This window comes from Choloepus didactylus, chromosome 6 (assembly GCF_015220235.1).
Source record: "Choloepus didactylus isolate mChoDid1 chromosome 6, mChoDid1.pri, whole genome shotgun sequence".
NCBI lineage: Eukaryota > Metazoa > Chordata > Mammalia > Pilosa > Megalonychidae > Choloepus > Choloepus didactylus.
In genome coordinates, this window is record NC_051312.1 from 8,293,785 (window position 1) to 8,312,019 (window position 18,235).

At 65.0% G+C, this 18,235-nt stretch overlaps 2 protein-coding genes across 10 annotated transcripts in view; one reads left to right on the plus strand and one right to left on the minus strand.

The window, feature by feature from the left end:
• Positions 1-18,235, plus strand: part of PC (pyruvate carboxylase) — a 112,757-nt gene that overhangs the window by 92,550 nt on the left and 1,972 nt on the right. For all 7 annotated transcript variants that reach the window (XM_037838062.1, XM_037838065.1, XM_037838064.1 and 4 more), the window contains 11 exons: positions 98-215; positions 353-504; positions 1,940-2,058; positions 4,687-4,849; positions 6,333-6,515; positions 15,525-15,669; positions 16,038-16,127; positions 16,211-16,432; positions 16,833-16,989; positions 17,520-17,760; positions 17,878-18,127. In XM_037838062.1, the coding sequence (XP_037693990.1) occupies positions 98-215; positions 353-504; positions 1,940-2,058; positions 4,687-4,849; positions 6,333-6,515; positions 15,525-15,669; positions 16,038-16,127; positions 16,211-16,432; positions 16,833-16,989; positions 17,520-17,760; positions 17,878-18,127 (1,840 nt within the window). The remainder of the gene's footprint in view (positions 1-97; positions 216-352; positions 505-1,939; positions 2,059-4,686; positions 4,850-6,332; positions 6,516-15,524; positions 15,670-16,037; positions 16,128-16,210; positions 16,433-16,832; positions 16,990-17,519; positions 17,761-17,877; positions 18,128-18,235) is intronic.
• On the minus strand, positions 9,051-12,953 carry LRFN4 (leucine rich repeat and fibronectin type III domain containing 4). Of its 3 annotated transcripts, XM_037838071.1 has the most exons (4): positions 12,837-12,953; positions 12,205-12,718; positions 10,394-11,751; positions 9,051-9,892 (listed from the first exon to the last, which is right to left on the minus strand). In XM_037838071.1, exons 3-4 carry the CDS (start codon positions 11,740-11,742, stop codon positions 9,331-9,333), a joined length of 1,911 nt encoding a protein of 636 aa, XP_037693999.1. In that variant the 5' UTR covers positions 11,743-11,751; positions 12,205-12,718; positions 12,837-12,953; the 3' UTR covers positions 9,051-9,330. The 3 variants fall into 3 exon arrangements, with proteins under 3 accessions (XP_037693999.1, XP_037693998.1, XP_037693997.1); XM_037838070.1 differs by having other exon boundaries at positions 12,205-12,927; XM_037838069.1 differs by lacking the exons at positions 12,205-12,718; positions 12,837-12,953 and having other exon boundaries at positions 10,394-12,081.

Sequence of the window (18,235 nt, forward strand, 5' to 3'; positions counted from 1 at the left end):
CAGGGTTTGATCTCCCCGGCTGAAGGCAGGGTCGGTGCACGGCCGCTCGGCTCAGCCGCAGTTGACAGTCCCTGTGGGTGCCCTGCCTGCCCCTCAGGAACTGGAGGAGAACTACACCCGGGCCTACTCAGAGGCTCTGGCCGCCTTCGGGAACGGGGCGCTGTTCGTGGAGAAGTTCATCGAGAAGCCGCGCCACATCGAGGTGCAGATCCTGGGTGAGTGGGCCACGAGCGCACCAGAAGCTGCACCCGGGGGCGGCAGGAGGCGGGAGCCCAGCAGGCCCCCATTCCCCTGGGTTCCCGGAGCCCTGAGGTTCCGGGAAAAGCCGAGTCCGGTTTGCTCTGCACCCCAGGGGACCAGTACGGGAACATTCTGCATCTGTACGAGCGAGACTGCTCCATCCAGCGGCGGCACCAGAAGGTGGTGGAGATCGCCCCTGCCGCCCACCTGAGCCCCCAGCTCCGGACCCGGCTCACCAGTGACTCTGTCAAGCTCGCCAAGCAGGTGAAGGGGCAGGGGCTCGCTGGGACAGCTTCGGGGGCCCAGGCCCGGCCTGCCTCCCCCGGGTGGGGACAAGGAGCCTCACCCCGCTGGTGGCTTGGGGCTGCGGCCGGCCTGGTCTCCCCCACAGCAGCCGCGGGAGCAGGAAGAGCCGGTGACTGGGCGCTGGGGGGCGTGGGTACAGGACTCCGAGAGAACGGGCTGCAGGGTGTCCTCGGGCTCCTCTCTGCGTGCCCGGCCGCCCCCTCGGTGCTCCCTGCCGCACGGGTGGAGCTTCTGCGGGCCCCAGGCAACCCCCAGAACCCAGGGAACGAAAGCCCAGGGGTTCCGTCAGGATTGGGAACCAGGTCGGGCGTTGCTTCTTCCCTGAACTACCTCCTGCCTCTCATCCATCGTGATCCATTTCCTTGGTGCATCTTCCTCCTGCCAGTCCCTGCCTGCTGGGGCTGCGCTGCTGGGGTGGGCAGCAGGTGTGGGGGAGGGGGGGAAGCGAGCCGTCTCCCCAGCAGCGCCTCGCCCCCATGCCTGGCCTGGCGAGTGCACCTGCCACCACCGGGTCTGCACTTCCCAGATCCTCCTCGGAAGCCGCAGCCCCAGCCTCGGCTCCTACCCCTCCCCGAGCCAGCAGCCCGCGCCCTGCCCTGGCCTTCTCTTCCCTTCCCTTCTCTTCCCAAGCCCTTGGCACGTGTGTCTTCTCAGCCCTGCACCGCATCCCCTCCAGGATCCAGGGTGCCCACCCTCTCTCCCTGCAGTGGACGGCCCTGTGTCCCCCCTGGGCTGTGCCACCTCAGCCTCTTGGGCCCAGACAGAGCTGCAGGGTCTGACCCCCCCAGCTGCAGGCAGGTTCTGCGCACAGCAGCTCAGCTCGGCTGCAGTTGACAGGGACTTATGTGGCCTGGGCTTTGCTTCTGTCACTGGAGGCCTCTGACCTCGAGTCTGGTCCTCTCCCAGGGGTCATACCCGTCTCAGTCCGGAACACACTTGAGGAAGCGTTTGGGTAGGACCAGAAATGAAGCTGGACTTAGAGTCCTTATCTGTCGGCTCCCCTCAGGTGGCATCCCTTTGGGTGTTGCCACAAGGGATGGCATAAGAGAGTCAAAGGGAACATTCTAAAACCCCTGAAAGAATCAGAGGGTCCAGGAGAGGGTTGGCTATGAGGAGGGCGGGATGGCCCTGGACAAGGGCTGCCTGCACAAGGCCTTGTCTCCAACAAGTTGGGCACAGCCGCTGATGCTCCTGGCAGAGCCCGGACCCAGTGGCGTCCTCAGGGGACGTCCGGCAGGAGCACGAGATCTCGGCACTGGCTTCCTGGGGGCTGAGCCTGGGGTCTGCCCCCCGCTGTGGGGGTCGGGGCTGCCCGCTGCTTGTCAGTGGAAGCAGCCCACTGGGCGAGGTCTGTCCCTGCCATCCGTGCCCTGCTCACGCGGCCGCCCCGCAGGTGGGCTACCAGAACGCGGGCACGGTGGAGTTCCTCGTGGACCGGCACGGGAAGCACTACTTCATCGAGGTGAACTCCCGGCTGCAGGTGGAGCACACGGTCACCGAGGAGATCACGGAGTGAGTGAAGGGGATGGGGCGGGGGTCCTGGGGGTCCTGGGGGCCCTGGGGGCTGCAGACGGCGTGGAAGATGCCAGAGAAGACACGGTCCGGGCTTTGTGTGAAATCCACAGGAAGTGGCTGCTTGGGAAGCTCAGCTTGCTCCCCCCTTGGTAGAGAGCGATTAGGGATGCAGGGGCTTAATTTTTTTTAAATTCATTTTTATTGAGGTATATCACGTATCATACAATCAGTTGTTCACAGTACCATCATCTAGTTGTGCATTCATCACCCCAGTCTATTTTTTGAACATTTTCCTTGTACCAGAAAAAGTGAAAATAAGAATTTAAAAAAAAAAGTGGAAAAGAACACCCAAATCATCCCCACGTCCTGCCCTGTTTTTCCTTTAGTTTTTTGTCCACATTCTTCTACTCATCCATCCACACATGGGATAAAGGGAGTGGGATCCACAAGGCTTTCACGATCATATTGTCACCCCTTGTAAGCTACATTGCTATACAATCGTCTTCAAGAGTGAAGGCCACTGGGTTGCAGTTTGATAGTTTCAGGAATTTCCTTCTAGCTATTCCAATGCATTAAGACCTAAAATCATTATCCATATAGTGAGTGATCTCTCAGCTCCATTTGGAATCTCTCAGCACTGAAACTTTATTTTGTTTCATTTCGCATCCCCCTTTTGGTCAAGATGTTCTCAATCCTTTGATATCGGGCCCGGATACATCAGGGGCTTAATTTTTAAAACCTGTTATTATAAAAATATACAGAGGAGCTAATAAAAGCGATTCATGGCTCCACCCCCCAGAAAGGGGGCACAGGGTGCACACGCGGGCTAGGCTCCGTGCTCCCTGCTGTGCGTGAGGCGGGGGCGAGCACCCGTATGTCCGCGGAGGAGACCAAGGTGCAGCAGGGCTGGGGGGCCCAGTCATGCCTCCAGCCGTGCAGACCCACTGTGCCCACACTTCATCTCTCCGTGTGCTGCTTTCTGCTTTCATTTATTTCGCCAATGACTTGTGTTAAAGTTGGGACGTGCCTGTAGACCTTCTATTCTGCTTTTTCAGTTGGACCTTTGGTGGAGGCACTCCCCTCACTGTTATTCCTTCTTAAAACTTTTGGTGGCTGCGCAGTTTTCCGTCATCCGAATATGTCACGACTGTTGCTAGACAATCAGGCTGTTCCCGGCTTTTGGGGTTTTGGGGTGTGTGGCTCAGCATTTTTGGCTGCATCTCTGAAGGCTCCTTAGGATTGAGGCTTGGCGCGATGGCTGGATCAGAGGCCACACACCTCTTGCCAGAGAACTTTCTAAGCATTGAGTGTTGGCATTTTAGAAAATCTGCCTCTTTTATAAACAACTGTAAATGGTCTTCCATTGTTTCCCAATGTGTGTTTGGAACCATTTAAGTGTTAAGCCCTGGCTTTGGGCCAGTCCACCCGACCATGGAATATTCCTGACTGCAGCCGCTCCCCCACTCAACGCCCTCCCGAGTTTGGGGAGCTGCCAGGGCCGCTGGCCTTTGCCCAGGAGGCACGGGGGTCCCACATTCCTCCTTCTCAAGGTACAGGTTTGAGCCGAGCGGACATCCCGCTGTGTGCTCTGACTTTCCCCAGGATGCTGCGGTGACATTGTTGTCGTCTGGAGCTTGCCGCAGGCCTGCTCTACTAAGGATAAGCCCTGGCTTGCTCTGAAGCTGGGATTTTGTGGTCAGACAGACTAGGGTTCACCAGCCGGGTGAAGCTTGGGTGAGCCGCAGCCACTCTGACCCTCGGGCTCCTCCTCTGAGGGGGTGATGGAGACTCTCAGAGCATCCTCACGGAGATAAAACCCAAAAGAGCACAGCCTTAGTGCATGGTGAGGTGGCAATAAATGGTAATTACCCGCTTTACTGTGAAGTGGCTTAGCAGGATGTATAAAACATTGAGGAAATTTGCTGCTGTATTTTCCAGGCCATTCTTACCATCAGATTCAGTGACAATAAATTTAATACCTTGAGGGGTTTTTTTTTTTTTTTTTTTTTTTTTTTTTTACAGCTGTTGCACTTGGGTTTGTTACTGTCGGCTAAAGGTGGAAAATCAGGCCCATGTGGGGAGCCTCCTGCTCTAGAGAATCCTCTGGGGAGGGTCTTGGGTGCAAGCCCCGGATGGGGCGTGTCTGTGTGCCCAACTGTTGGGGCTCCCTTGTTACAGGGCCCGGCCTCCACAACCCTTGCTTTCCCACAGGCGGCCCCCCCAGAATGGCCTTGCAACCTAGAGATCTGTAGCTTCTCTGCTGGACTTTACGAAGGGAGGGTGTGGGGGAGGCAGGAGAGGCAAGGCCCCGAGGCAGAAGCAGGGCCCCTGGTGGGAGCAGAATTACGGGGAGGGGTGCTTGAGGGGGGCTGTGGGGAGTGTCTTCAGGAGCTTGGGCAGCCCCCCTCCCGCTGCTGCGCTCCCTGGGGCTGGGCTGCCCAGCGTCTCCCGCCTCCCAGGGGGCAGGTCCAGGCTGGGGGGCCGCGGGGCAGGTGGGTCCCTGCAGGCCAGGCTGCGGAAGCATCTGCAGGGGCAGCGGCTGGCGGGTCTGTGGGCACAGGGCTCCTGGCGCCTGCCCCGGCCGCCCTCCTCCTGCCCCTCACCCGCCTCTGTCCCCCACCGCAGTGTGGACCTGGTCCACGCGCAGATCCACGTGGCTGAGGGCCGGAGCCTGCCCGACCTGGGCCTGCGGCAGGAGAACATCCGCATCAACGGCTGCGCCATCCAGTGCCGCGTCACCACCGAGGACCCCGCCCGCGGCTTCCAGCCGGACACCGGGCGCATCGAGGTATGGCCGGTGCCACAGCTCGCTGGGGCTGGGTCAGGGCTGGGAGCCCCTCTCGGGCCTGGTAGCTTCCCCCAGAGCGGCCCACCTCCAAGAGGGGTTGGGGGCAGCAGCATGGAGGGCTGTGAGCGAGTAGTAGGGGTGCAGGCCTGCTTGGTGGGACCACATGGAGCTTGCAGGGTGCCTGGGGAGGAAGCCTGGCCTCACTGGCAACGCCCACCCAGGAGTAGAGCTGGCAGGAGCCAGCCTGGCCTCCTGGCATCCTTGCTGCTTCCATCCCGTGGAGTGTGGCTGGCAAAGGGGACACAGAGGTCCCGGTGGAGGGGCGAGCTGGGCCAGGGGTCCATCCAGGTGAACAAGGGCGTTGGGGAGATGGTGGCAGGCGAGGAGGAGATGGGCCTCGGTGTGGCCTGGGGCTGAGATGGCAGGGCTGTGGCGCCCAAAAAGGCAGGGGGCAGAGCCGGCCTTCCTGCCCACCCGACCTGTGCCTCCCCCGAGCTGTGCCTTCTCCCTTCCTCTCAGTGCTGAGACAGCCAGGAAGCCGCCTCTTGGCCGTGTCTCGACTTCTCCCGCCCTCAGGACCCCCCTACTGCCCTCCCCCAGCCACACTCCATGGTCCCCGTTCCCTCTCCCTCTGCCTCCCGTCCGCTAAGACCCCCCGGACCCTGCGGTCCACAGTCGCCACCGGTACTGTTGGTTTGATGCTCCCAGCTGGCCAGAGCCCCCGAGAAGGCAGGACGCCTGGGGAGCCTGGGCTCTGCTCTGGGGTCCAGGGAGGAGGCCCAGGTCCACGCGGGGACAGCAAGGAGGGCGAGGATTTGAGACAAGATCTTGGGCTCCTGAGCTGACCGGCAACAGTGAGGGTGGGTGCCAGGCCGGGGCGCTGTCTGGAGTCCGGTGGGCTCGAGACAGGGAGCTGACCTCCCCTGGATTCAGTTTCCGGAAGGATCGGGCTGGCGGGCTGTCCCCTGGGCTGCTGACTTTTCTGACCTCGGCTGGGAAGGGGCAGCCCTGAGGATGCGCTTCAGCCGCCCAGTCGCCCCGTGACGCTGTCCCCCTCCACATCCAAGGCTGGCTCCTTGGAGCCTGGTTTACCACAGAATATTTTTAGCCGACAGTTTCTGCGTAAGCCATGTTCGCCCTTAAATATTTTATTAAGTTCCTTTTTATCGAACATGGAAATGGGCCTCCCTCTGCCCATTTTCCTACGTGTACCTTCGAGTATCCCCTTCCAGCCCGCCCCTGCGCCCCTGCGCCCGTCATGCACCTCTGCACAGGGCGTGTGTGCGTGTGTGTGTGTGTGTGTGTGTGTGTGTGTGTGCATCCGCGAGTTACCCAGTGGACCGCAACCCCGGCTCCCGGCGCCTTCTTGCCATCAGACTTTCCTTGGAGCCCTCCCCTGTGTTCCCTCCGTCTGTCTCCCCGGCCTTTCGCTCCCTGCTCTCTGTGACCCAGGCCCTGACCCCTCTGCCCCTGTGCCCTGCAGGTCTTCCGGAGCGGGGAGGGCATGGGCATCCGCCTGGACAACGCCTCTGCTTTCCAAGGAGCCGTCATCTCCCCTCACTACGACTCCCTGCTGGTCAAAGTCATCGCCCACGGCAAGGACCACCCCACGGCCGCCACCAAGATGAGCAGAGCCCTGGCCGAGTTCCGCGTCCGAGGTGTGAAGGTGAGAGGCCACGGGCCTCTGCCCTCCCTGTGCTCACGGCCGAGCATGTCCCTGCCAAGGGGCTGGGCCGCGCTGCCCCCGTCCCGCGCCGGCTTGGGCTCTGTCCAGGGCGGCGGCTGTCATCGGTGGCTCGGAGGTGCTCTGCCAGCCTCGGCCGTCGGCCTGGGTGCCAGGGGGATGCTTCCGCAGATGGACACGCGCCCTGGCCCGAGAGCCACCTGTCGAGAGGGTCTCGCCCTGCCCCACCGCCTCCTCCCCTGCTTGGGTGAGAATTGCCTAGGCCGTGTGCCACGTGGCCAGGCCTCCTTTCTGGAAGTTCTGATCCAGTGGGTTTGGGAGGGGCCCAGCAGCTTGTGTTTGGAACAAGCTCTCCAGATAATTCTTAACTTTCGAGGAAAGCGCGGGACCCCGGGTGAGAGCACAAGCCCTGTTTGGACGCGGTCACTTCGCTCACAGACCCGTGTGTCAGGCCCGATGGTGTGGCCGCAGCAGGGACATGCGAGCAGGGGCGGGGGGCGTGTGGCTTGCAGCCGGCTGCCCTTGGCCACACAGGGTGGGCTCCCCTGCCCAGCAGGGACCTTCCCTTCTTGGGGCCTCCTTGTCGGGGCCTCATCACCCGGATCTGTGGGTAAGCGATGACCTCACAGCCCTGAAAGCCTGTCTCATCCTCTGAAGCCAGGACCTGCCCGTGCACCCCGAGGGCGACACCGGGAGGGCAAGGAGAGCAGGAGGAAAGGGGGCTCTGGGCCTTCGTGAACCCCACCGCCCACCCCTGCTGCTCTCGCCCTCCCTCTCCTGGGGTTCCCATGACATCCTGGCCTGGTGGTTGTGTCCTGGCTGGGTGCGGGGCCCGTGGGCGCTGCCCATGGTTATTTTCTCACATCTGGGGCTGTGGCTCTCTGGGGGGTCCTGGCAGTTGCCCCGATGAGCGTCGGTGCCTGAGAAAGCACAGGAGGCAGGAAGGAGGCTCCCGGGCCGTCTCCCTCAGGCCCTCAGTCACCTGCTCCCGCCCCAGCTGCCTCTCCGGGGGGGCCTCTGGGTGGGGCCGTTCCCTGCACAGATGGCAGAGGGGTGCCATGACTCAAATTCCTGCTGTTCCTGGGCTCCGCCTGCTTCTCGCCACAGGGCGTGGCTTTGCCCAGGCTGGGGGGCTCCGTGGCTGCTCCACGGGTCAGGAGGGGCCTGTGGCTGGCATGTAGCATGACCCCAGCAGGGTGGCCTCTGAGCCCTTGGCCACCGCCTGCCACCCTTGTGGGCGACCCTGGTCGGCTCCTGGGTGGCTGTGCCCCCTCCCCTGCTCCCTCCTTGCCCTCCCAGGACCTCCCGCCTGCCCTACATCCTGCACCCATGGCCCTGCAGCTCCCCTGGCCTTGGCCCCAGCACATCTGCCTTCTTGCTCGGGAGCCTCCCTTGGCCTGGCATCTGTGGCCCCTTGACGCTTTTGCTCTCGTCTTCTCTGCTGAGGAACTTGTGTCCGTCTCCGGCTGTGTGTTCTGGGACCAGGAGGGCAAGCACACGCGTGTGTGAGCGCTGTGAGCAGCCCAGACGTGGGCGAGTCCAGCCTGAGCACACGTGTGCACTGGTTCTCCCCTGGGCTGTGGCAGGGCAGCACACAGGCACTTGGTGGCACGTGTGCCAGGGCCTGCCCAGGCCATTGCCGGCCCCTGGTGCGCTCGAGAACCTGCTGTCAGCATGGCAGCCCCTGGGCAAGAGCATTTGCACACGCGCTCAGGGGCAGGGGTTGTCCAAGGCTGGGGGGCCGGGCCAGGGCCCTCAGAGGCCTGTCAGAGGCTGTGCCACCAGAGCTGGCAGGGGCTTCGGCCTAGAGGAGCCAGGCGGGACCAGTCGCTCCTAGGTGGGACCCCAGCAGGGGAGCAGCTGTGCCCATGGGTGCCTGGCTGCGGCTGGTGCCTCGAGTGCCGCCCCCAGTCACGGTGTCCCCTGTAGACAGGAAGGGCCACTGGCCTCTGCAGGAAAGCCCCGAGCAAAGCCCCGGGGCAGCAGTAGAGCAGCTGGAGCCAGATCCTGCCCAGGGACTGCCATGCTGACAGGCACTCTGGGAAGGGCCCTGAGCCGAGAGCTGGACCTGAGATCCCAGCCCTCTTCAATCCCTTAGGGATGGCGGTTTACAAATCCAGAAGATGCCGGGGAGATGGTGGACAGGGCTGTCACCGACAGGAGCCATGGGAGTTTCTCACTGAGCTGTGCTGAGAGGGATGCCGCCTTCCAGATTCCCCTGGGCTGTCTGACCCCCTCCCTGACCCCAGGGGTGTGGTTCTGTGGACCCCCACCCTGCACCCCAGGGGCTGCTGGGCATGAGGCTCCTGCTCACCGCCCAGGTTGGCACGTCTCCCAAGCAGGGAATAGCACAGGGGGCTGACAGCTCACCCACTGCCCCACAACGGCCCCATCAGACAGGCGAGGGGCTGACAGGGGCCCCAGGCTGCCCGGCAGCCTCCCTCGCCCTGGGGGACCCGCCCTCCCCCCAGCCCAGGAGCCCAGCAGGGTGAGACCACAGACTAGCACTGAGGTGTCCCCAATACTTTTATTATAAATAAAAACAAGGCTCCCACTTGGTGGCTGCAGCCCCTGTCTCAGTGGCCATGAGCACCCGTTGGAGGGACTTCTCCCTCAGCCCCGTGCGGAGGCCAGAACCGGGGAAGGGCTCCCTGTCCTGCCAAGTACAAAGGGGAGCCTGAGGTATGAGGATGAACGTGGGGCAGGGACCCCGGGGCAGCACCCTCCTTACCCAGGCCTGGCCGTCCGGGCCTCAGAGCAGAGGGGTGGGGTGCAGGTGGCCCCCGGGCCACCCCTGTCACACCACACTCTCTTCCAGCCGCTCCGCGCTGCCCCCTGCCCCCCGGCACCCCGCCCCGAGCAGCCCCCCGTGCACAGAGTGGCTCCGGCGTGCCCAGGCCCCGCCCAGCCGCCTGGCGTATCCATAGCACCCGCTGGTGTCTCCCAGGTCCAGGGAGCAGCTGCGCTGGGGGCGCGGAGGGGGGCTCCGCGGTGGGTGCGTCTTCGGCGTGGGACTGGGCCCCCCGTTGGTCTGCGACTGGACGTGGCTGAGCTTGAGGGGCAGGCGGCCATTCCCAGCCCCCCGGCCCCGAACCAGCAAGGCCACTGTGAAGACCAGTAAGGCGGCCACCAGCACCCCCCCCACGGCCACGGTCAGTGTCCCGCCCAGCACGTGGGCCTGCAGGGCGTGGCACAGGGGCGAGGCCGGCAGCGTGGCGAAGTGGGCACAGCCCAGCAGCCGGGTGGCCGTGAGGTCAGAGGGCCCGGCGGCGGGCGACAGGGCCAGCAGGCAGAGGTCGTAGTCGGCGCCGGGAACCAGGTGCTTGAGCAGGAAGTGCCGGCTGGAGGCGGGGACGATCCTGAGGGCGAGCAGAGCGGTCAGAGCCCAGGCAGGGGTCCCAGGCCCCAGGCCCACCTGCCCACGGCCCCTCCCTGCTGCCCCGTCCCAGCTCTGGCGACAGCCCCTTCCGCAGGACCACACGGGCCTGGGACCTTCATTCGAGAAGGTGGAGAAACAGCCCAGCAGGGGCGTGGCGCAGCAGTGGGTGCAGGGGCCGCCTTGTGTGTCTGGGCGTGTGTGTGCACCTGGGTGTGCGCCTGCACCGGCCGGCACGCCCAAGGCACAGGAAAGCCCCCGAGTGCCTTGGCAGGGCCACCACCCTCCCCTCCTTCCACCTTCCCCCCAGTGCTGAACCCTCGGCACCTGCTGGGCCCAGCTGCCTCTCCCCCTGCAGCTCGGCAGCTGAGGAGGGAGTGGAAGTGGGGGGCAAAGCCTGCAGGAGGGGGGATGTGGGGGTCTGGGGGGGGTCTGCTGAGGGCAGAGCTGGGGGGCACGGGGCATGCGGAGCCAGCATCCTCACCGATAGATGAGGGTCTCATCCTCGCTGCTGTTGTACTGAATTTGGAACATCCACACGGGGTCGGCTGGCCGCCCCGGCCCCCAGCTCACCAGCCCCGAGGTGGCAGTCACCTCGGTCACCTGCACAGCCGGCTCAGTCTCCTGAGTCCCCTCGTCCTCCGCGGCAGTGCGAGCCGAGGCAGCGATGTCCGAAGGCCCCGGGCGGCCCCCCTCGGCGCTGCCGTTCCCGCCGTGGGGCAGCGCCAGCACCCGCAGCTCCACCCGGGCCGTGGCCTCGCCGGCGGGGTTGGTGGCAATGCAGGTGTAGAGCCCGGCGTCCCCGGCGCCCGTCACCCCGATCTCCAGGGTCCCGTTGGGGAAGGCCCGGGCCCGGGAGGAATTGCCCACCAGCCGGTCGTCGGGCCCCACCCAGTGCATGGTCGGCGCGGGGTCGCCGAGCGCCCGGCACCGCAGCGTGGCCCGCTGGCCCTCGAGCACCCAGAGGCGCTGCGTGTGGCGGGCGATGAGCGGGGGCTCGCACGAGAACTCGCCCTCGGGCACGGCCCAGAAGTAGCGGCCGGCCAGGCCCGGCGGGGACGCGCACGTCTCCAGGTCGTCGGGCCGCACCAGCCGCCGCAGCCACAGCAGCTCGCAGTTGCAGTGCAGCGGGTTCCCGCTGAAGCTCAGCACCAGCGGCGCGGGCGAGGCCTCGGCGTCGCGGCCCCGCGAGAAGAGCGGGTCGGGGGCGAGCGTGGCCAGGCGGTTGGAGGTGAGGTCGAGGCGGGATAGCTGCCCGAGCTGGGCGAAGGCGCCGGGGGGCAGCGCGTCGATGAGGTTGTGGTCCAGGTTGAGAGTGTGCAGGGCGGGCATGGCGCCGATGCCAGCCCAGGGCACCTGCCGCAGGTTGTTGTAGGACAGGTCCAGGTCCTCGAGGCTGTCGAGGAAGTCGTCGAAGGCGCCCAGCGCGATGCGGCCCAGCTGGTTGCCGCTGAGGATGAGGTGCTGCAGGTTGACGGGCCCGCGCAGGCTGCCCGTACCCAGCTCCGCCAGCCGGTTGCCGTCCAGGTGCAGGGAGCGTAGGCTCTCGAGGTCCCCGAAGGCGCGGGCCCCGATGCGGGTGATGGCGTTGCGGGACAGCGTCAGGTCCACCAGCCCCGTCATGTTGCGGAAGTCGGGCGGCCCCAGGGCCTGGATGAAGTTGTCAGCCAGCCGCAGCTCCACCGTGCGCCGGTCCACGTTGGGTGGCACGAACAGCAGGCCCCGGTGGGCACACAGGGTGCTCAGGGACTCGGACAGGTTCTGGCAGACGCAGGGCAGGGGGCAGGCGGCCGCTCCGCTGGCCAGCAGCAGCAGCAGGAGCGGCGGGGCCATGGTGAGCGCCTGTGGGGAAGGGCCGCGGCCCAGGCACGAGTGGGGCTGGCACAGGTGGGGGCTGGCGCAGGTGCCCACCTGTGCTCAGGGCGCAGGCCCGGAACTAGCTTCCAGAGCCTGCCCGGGGAGGGGTCGGGTTCAGAGGTCCAAGGGGCCCTCCAGGGCTGAGGGACGGCTGGGGCCTGCAGGGCCAGGCCCCCCAGGGTGCAGGGTGCATTTCCCAAGCGGTTAGGGGGCGTCCAGGCGTTGGGGAAAAGGTGAGGCGGGCGGCATGAGGCAGGAAGCGGAGGTGGGCACGCGAGCAGGGAGGGTCCCGGAACTTCCTTTCCCAGGCGCCCCCTGGAATCTCCAGCCGCGCGCCCCCCCCCCCACGCCGTCTTCCCCCGCCCCCCGCCAAGGGAGGGCCCCCCAAACGCCTCCCGCGGCCCGTCGCCCCTCCCCGTTAGCCCCGCGGCCCCTCACCTGGTGTCGGTCGCTCAGGAGGCGCGGGCCGGCCTCCCCGCGGGCCCGGCCGGCCCTAGCCGACTCCAGGCCGCTCTCCCGCGGGGGCGAGGCCCGGGGCTGACCGGCCGCCCGCCGCGCGCCCTTCGGCCCATGGCGCTCGGGCCCGCGGCCCCAGCTCGCTCGGCTCCGGCACCTTTTCCCGGCACGGCTCGCGGCAGCGGCGGCGGCGGCAGCAGCAGGCGGGCGGGTGCGCGCAGGCGGGCACGCGCGCCGCGGGCACGCACGTGGAGGGCGGGCGGGGAGGGGCGCGCGGGGATCCACCCGCGAGGTCACGGGGACACGCGGCCGCTGCAGTGCCCACGGGTGGCGGCCGGTCACGCCCGAGGCCCCGGCCGATGCGAGCCAGCCGCGCAGCCCCCCGGCACCGCCGCAGTCCTCTCACCCGGGCCCAGGCGCGCGCGCCCCGGGCCACCCTGGCGTCCCGGCATCCTGCACCGCACGGGCGCCCGCCGCCGCCGCTCGAGCCGTCACTCTGCAGACACCCAGACAAAGCGCTCGCTCGCAGGCCCCTTCACCATCTCCGAGAGACGAGAGGCTTTGTCACATGTCGCTGGGCACCCTCCCCAGCACACCCACACATGCCCACACACCCACACGTCCCCGCACCCGCAGGCGGGGCCGGGCGCAAAGCCGCACTGTTGCCGGGACCCTAGCTTTCCCAGGCGCACTGAAGGTCATAACCGTCCTGCATCACCGAGTCACGTGGAGGGTCCCTAACAGGCTCGGGGCTGGGGGAGGGGGCGCTGGGAGACGCCCCCGGAGGGGCTGCTGCGGGGTGGGGCCGGGAGGTCTTGGCCTCGAGACAGGCGCCGCCCCTCCGCCCGGCTCCCTGGCCTCGCCGCTGCGCGGGGCCGACCAGCCTCCGCCTCCAGCCCGATCGGTCAGCGCGCCGCGCCCTCCCGGCAGGCCGGCAGCCGCCCGCTGCTGGAAGCCGTGCGTCGGTGGTCCCGGCCGCGCCTGCGGGCCCCTCCCTGCCTCTTGCTTCCCGGCAGAGCCGCTGCCCTGGAAGAGCCGCCGGGAGGAGCTCGGCCCAGCAGGAAGAGGGGTTCCCGAGTGCCGGGGAAGTCGTCCCGACTTGCTGCTGGGTTTGGGTGGGGAGCTCCAAGGGCTCGGACCCTTCGTGCCCAAGACCACGAGCTGGGAAGCCCCCACCCCGGGTATTTCCTTGTCTCAGGCTACCTAGGGCCAGGGGGCCGGGCCCTCCGGAAAACAGTTCTAACCGTGCCTGGCGGGCAGCTCAGTTGTTTGACCCTGAGAGAGTTTTCTTCTCCAGGCCCAGGGGTGTTAATTGCGTGCACTTTGCAGGGGTGAGAGGAGGGAGCTGAGGCACACTTGGGAGGGGCTGGCTGGCAGCTGGAAGTTATTCTTACTATTGCCACTCTGGGCATTAGTTGTTGCTTTTGTAAAATGTGGGAATTGGATCTAGCCCTGTTCAACTCCGACACTATGGCATCACTTTACCTCCTTGTTTTTCTGCTTCTCGTCAGAAATGTTTTCATTTTCTCTATATCTATATGCTTGCTAAGCACACATCATGTGCTGCTCTGGTCTGGGAGTTGGGGGTGCACTGGGGACGTAGCTGGGTGGGGTTCCTTGCTCAGGGAGCTTACACTGAGGAGGAGAGAGGCAATGATCATGGGTGGGGGATGGGTACGGAAGGGGAAATGTAGGGCTGGGAGCCCGGTGTCCTCTGAGGAGCCTTCTCCCCACCGTGTGGTTCCAGGTTCTTCAGGTAGTTTTGTGCTTGTTCTTCTCAAGTGCCTTGGCCCCCCCGAAACATCCCCACCTCTTTAGGGAGGACAGAGACTAATCTCAGGGACTGGAAACATCTGGGGATGTTTTGTGCCCCTCCTGTCACATCAGACAGGCAGTGCTGGCTATGCAAAGCCCACCTGTGGGGTGCTTGTGGGGTGGGGGGGCACCCTTCCTGCTCCAGGTCTCCAGATGGTGGCCACCCTCGAGACCTCCTAGGAGGACAGATCAACTCGGAGAGTAGGAACATGCTGGGCCTCAAGTCCCTATGGAAGGTGTCAACCAAAACCACAGCTGGGTGACCCCTGGAGAGGCTTCCAAGCCAGGGGGCTCCTCCCCATGCCCCCACAAGGCCCCAGGTTGGACTCGCCTTGCCCAGCTTCACGTCCTTCACCCAGCCTTTTAAAGAGCTGAGCTGAGGCTTCCTGTGCACAAGGCAGGGGACTCAGGTACCCCAGGTGCCTCAAAGAGCTCCTGGCTCATGAGGAGTGCAGGCAAGCGACGATGATGAGGCCGAGGGGTGAACTTCCCAACCACTGATCACACAGGGCCCGCCAGAAACGGGAACGTCTGTCTCTGCTGCGAGGGCGGGAGAGGAAGGCAAAGGGTCCTTTGAGTTAAGACCTCAAGGAGGAGTTACCAGGGAGGTGCACAGGGCAGGAGGCAGGAGAGTGCAAGACGAGTTTGGTGTGGCCAGAGGTGCAGAAATCATGGCTTGGCGATGGTGAGGGACCAGTGAAACGGGGAGTGGGGGTGAGTGGGATGGTATGTAGGTTCTGGTAACTGGGTAGACGGTGAAGCTCCCATCAGAAGCAGGACTAGGTGAGTCGGGGGGTGGGGGGAGTTGGCTTTGGACTTGCTGAATTTATGCTGAGGGACTTACAAGGAGAGAGGCCCAGGAGGTGTTTCCTCCCGGGGGTCTTGGCTCTGGAGGGCTGGTCACTGGAGTTGGGGGCTGCCGGGGACAAGAAGCCCAGGGAGAGTGCGCTGGGTGAGAAGGGGCCCCGGGGCAGCCCTGAGAATCCATCCTTCAAGGGCCGGAGAAGGAGAGCCCAGAGGGGATAGGAAGGAGCAGCGGGGAGGAGGAGAGCACACGGGCAGGGTGTCTGGAAGCTCCGGGAGAGGGCTGTCGGCAAGAGAAGGGTGGGAAAGGACCACTGCATGCACCTCGGAGGTGGCCAGGAGTCCCCAGGCTCCATGGGGGGGAAACAGGGAGAGCGACAGTCATCGAAGGAAGGTGCCTCTTTCACACAGTGAGGCTGGGAGGGAGAGGGTGGCTGTATAGACACCAGGGTTTTCCAGGCCATGGAGTAGGGGGGGAGTTGCCTGTCTCCAGACCCCTGAGGAGGCAGGGGTCGTGGGTTCAGCACAGGCTCTGAGGCCAGGCCAGGTGGGACCGCAGAGGGGACTCAGCCAGAGTGGGGGGGCAAGGAAGTGGGGAGGTGCCTCGCCTCCACCTGAGCACCATCCTCTCGCATGCCACCATGCTTCACAGTGACACCCTCCCACCCACCTCTGTCCTGCAGACCAACATCCCCTTCCTGCAGAATGTGCTCAACAACCAGCAGTTCCTGGCCGGCACTGTGGACACCCAGTTCATTGATGAGAACCCGGATCTCTTCCAGCTGCGGCCTGTGCAGAACCGGGCCCAGAAGCTGCTACACTACCTCGGTCTGGCCCCAGGACCACCCTTCCTCCCCTCCCCATGCCCTGCTCCTGGCCCCCTGCCCAGTTAACGTCCTAGAGCCCCTGGCCCCTGCCTTTGCCTTCATTCTGACCTCCAACCTCCTTTTTCTCCTGTGCTTGCTCCTTCCACCCTTGTGTCCTTGCTGCTGATTGTAGAGAACTGCCCCCCCCCTTCCATGCATGTGACCCTCAACAAGTCCCATTGCAGGGACCCAGGAGGCCCTGGCTTTGGAGAGGGTGGGGCCCAGCTGGAGGGTTGGGCCTCCAGAAGATGCCACCATCCCTGAGCCCACCAGTTCTGTCCCCACTGAGACTAGGCAGCCTGCCGTGACCACTGCCCACTCTCTCCCCAGGACATGTCATGGTCAATGGCCCCACCACCCCGATCCCTGTCAAGGCTAACCCCAGCCCCACGGACCCTGTCGTGCCTGCTGTGCCCATAGGTAGGTGAGCGTCACTGTGCCCACTCGAGGGGTGAGGGGAGGGTGCCGCCTGCAGGGTGGACCAACACTCCTGTCGGCCCCAGGCCCGCCCCCCGCTGGCTTCCGAGAAGTCCTGCTGCGGGAGGGGCCCGAGGGCTTCGCTCGAGCCGTGCGGAACCACCAGGGGCTGCTGCTGATGGACACCACCTTCAGAGATGCCCACCAATCCCTGCTGGCCACTCGCGTGCGCACCCACGATCTCAAAAAGATTGCCCCCTATGCTGCCCACAACTTCAGCAGCCTCTTCAGCATGGAGAACTGGGGAGGTGAGCGAGGATGGCTGGGCCCTGGGCACCGCCCAGCAGGAATCTGTTCACTGTGCGCCCGGCCCCCCAGGCCGGGCCTCGGGGGCTCCAGGAGGGAAGCCGGAGACACCAGCGCTGTGTGACGCTGAGGGAAGAGCGGAAAAGGCTCCGTGCTTGTTTGTTCCATCAGCGTTGACTGGGGCCCCCTTGGCCAGGCCCAGCGCGGGGCTGGAGGTTGCAGGGCTGAGGCCCAGCCCTGTCCTCAGGAAGGGAAAAGCCTGTGAGCTTTGGGGTCAGGAGCTTGAGAGACCCCAAAGATAAGGAGGGCCTGGCATTGGGGCTGGAGGCTCAGGCTGCAGAGGGTGTGGTGTGGGCCCCAGGGCCTGTCGGTGCTGACCTGGGTCTCTCCCGGGCCACGTAGGAGCCACGTTTGACGTCGCGATGCGCTTCCTCTACGAGTGCCCCTGGCGGCGGCTGCAGGAGCTCCGGGAGCTCATCCCCAACATCCCATTCCAGATGCTGCTGCGGGGGGCCAACGCCGTGGGCTACACCAACTACCCTGACAATGTGGTCTTCAAGTGAGCCTGGCAGGGGTGGGGGCATTCGGGCTTATGCTTCCTCCAAGCAGACTCTAAACCACTCTGCAGCTGCACCCAGCAGGGTTGGTGTCGGAAATGTGAGGCAGAGAACAGGAAGGGTCTAAATCGTGCTCCCCTTCCTGCCACCCCACCATTTGACTCACCTGGCAGTGGAGGCCCCAAGGGGGCAAGTGACTTGCCCTGGGCCAGGTGGTGTAGAGCTGGGACTGGAACCCAGGCCTCAGGACCCCTGTTCAGTGCCCTTGCTTCCACAGCTGCCACTGCCTTGCCAAGCACAGAGCCCCACGCTGAACCTCATACCTGGGCGGACTTTGCCGTGTGAGACCCAGTGCTGCCCAGTGACCCAGCTGTGCTCTCCGTACTGGCCCTGCGATAGCCATGCCCCTGCCAGGCCAGGCCCTCAGACCTGATCCCCCCAGGGGCTGTGGGGCAGGCCAGGAGCCCGAGAAGGCTGTGCTGGTGGGGGTGTGGGGGGTGGGCTAATCCCGAAGCTCTCCCTGCCCGCTTAGGTTTTGTGAGGTGGCCAAAGAGAATGGCATGGATGTCTTCCGAGTCTTTGACTCCCTCAACTACTTGCCAAACCTGTTGCTGGGCATGGAGGCGGCAGGCAGTGCTGGAGGCGTGGTGGAGGCCGCTATCTCGTACACGGGGGACGTGGCAGACCCCAGCCGCACCAAGTACTCGCTGCAGTACTACATGGGCCTGGCGGAAGAGCTGGTGCGGGCTGGCACCCACATTCTGTGCATTAAGGTGCTGGGCTCAACCCCGCCCCCAAAACCACCCCACCTCACCACCATGCTCGCCCATCTCCGCTGCTTCACCCATGTGCCTTCCTTACCCATTTTTCTCTTTCTTCATTTCCTGCAGGATATGGCGGGGCTACTGAAGCCGGCAGCGTGCACCATGCTGGTCACCTCCCTCCGGGAACGCTTCCCCGACCTCCCGCTGCACATCCACACCCACGACACGTCGGGGGCAGGCGTGGCGGCCATGCTGGCCTCTGCCCAGGCCGGGGCTGACGTGGTGGATGTGGCTGCTGACTCCATGTCTGGGATGACTTCCCAGCCCAGCATGGGGGCCCTGGTGGCTTGTACCCGAGGGACTCCCCTGGACACAGGTAGAAACCACGGCAACCTACGGCCCTCCCCTTCTCAGAGCAGCAGCCCCCACCAGGCCCACCTCTCACTTCTTAGAATCCAGATGTCCACCCCACCCTTGCCTCCCA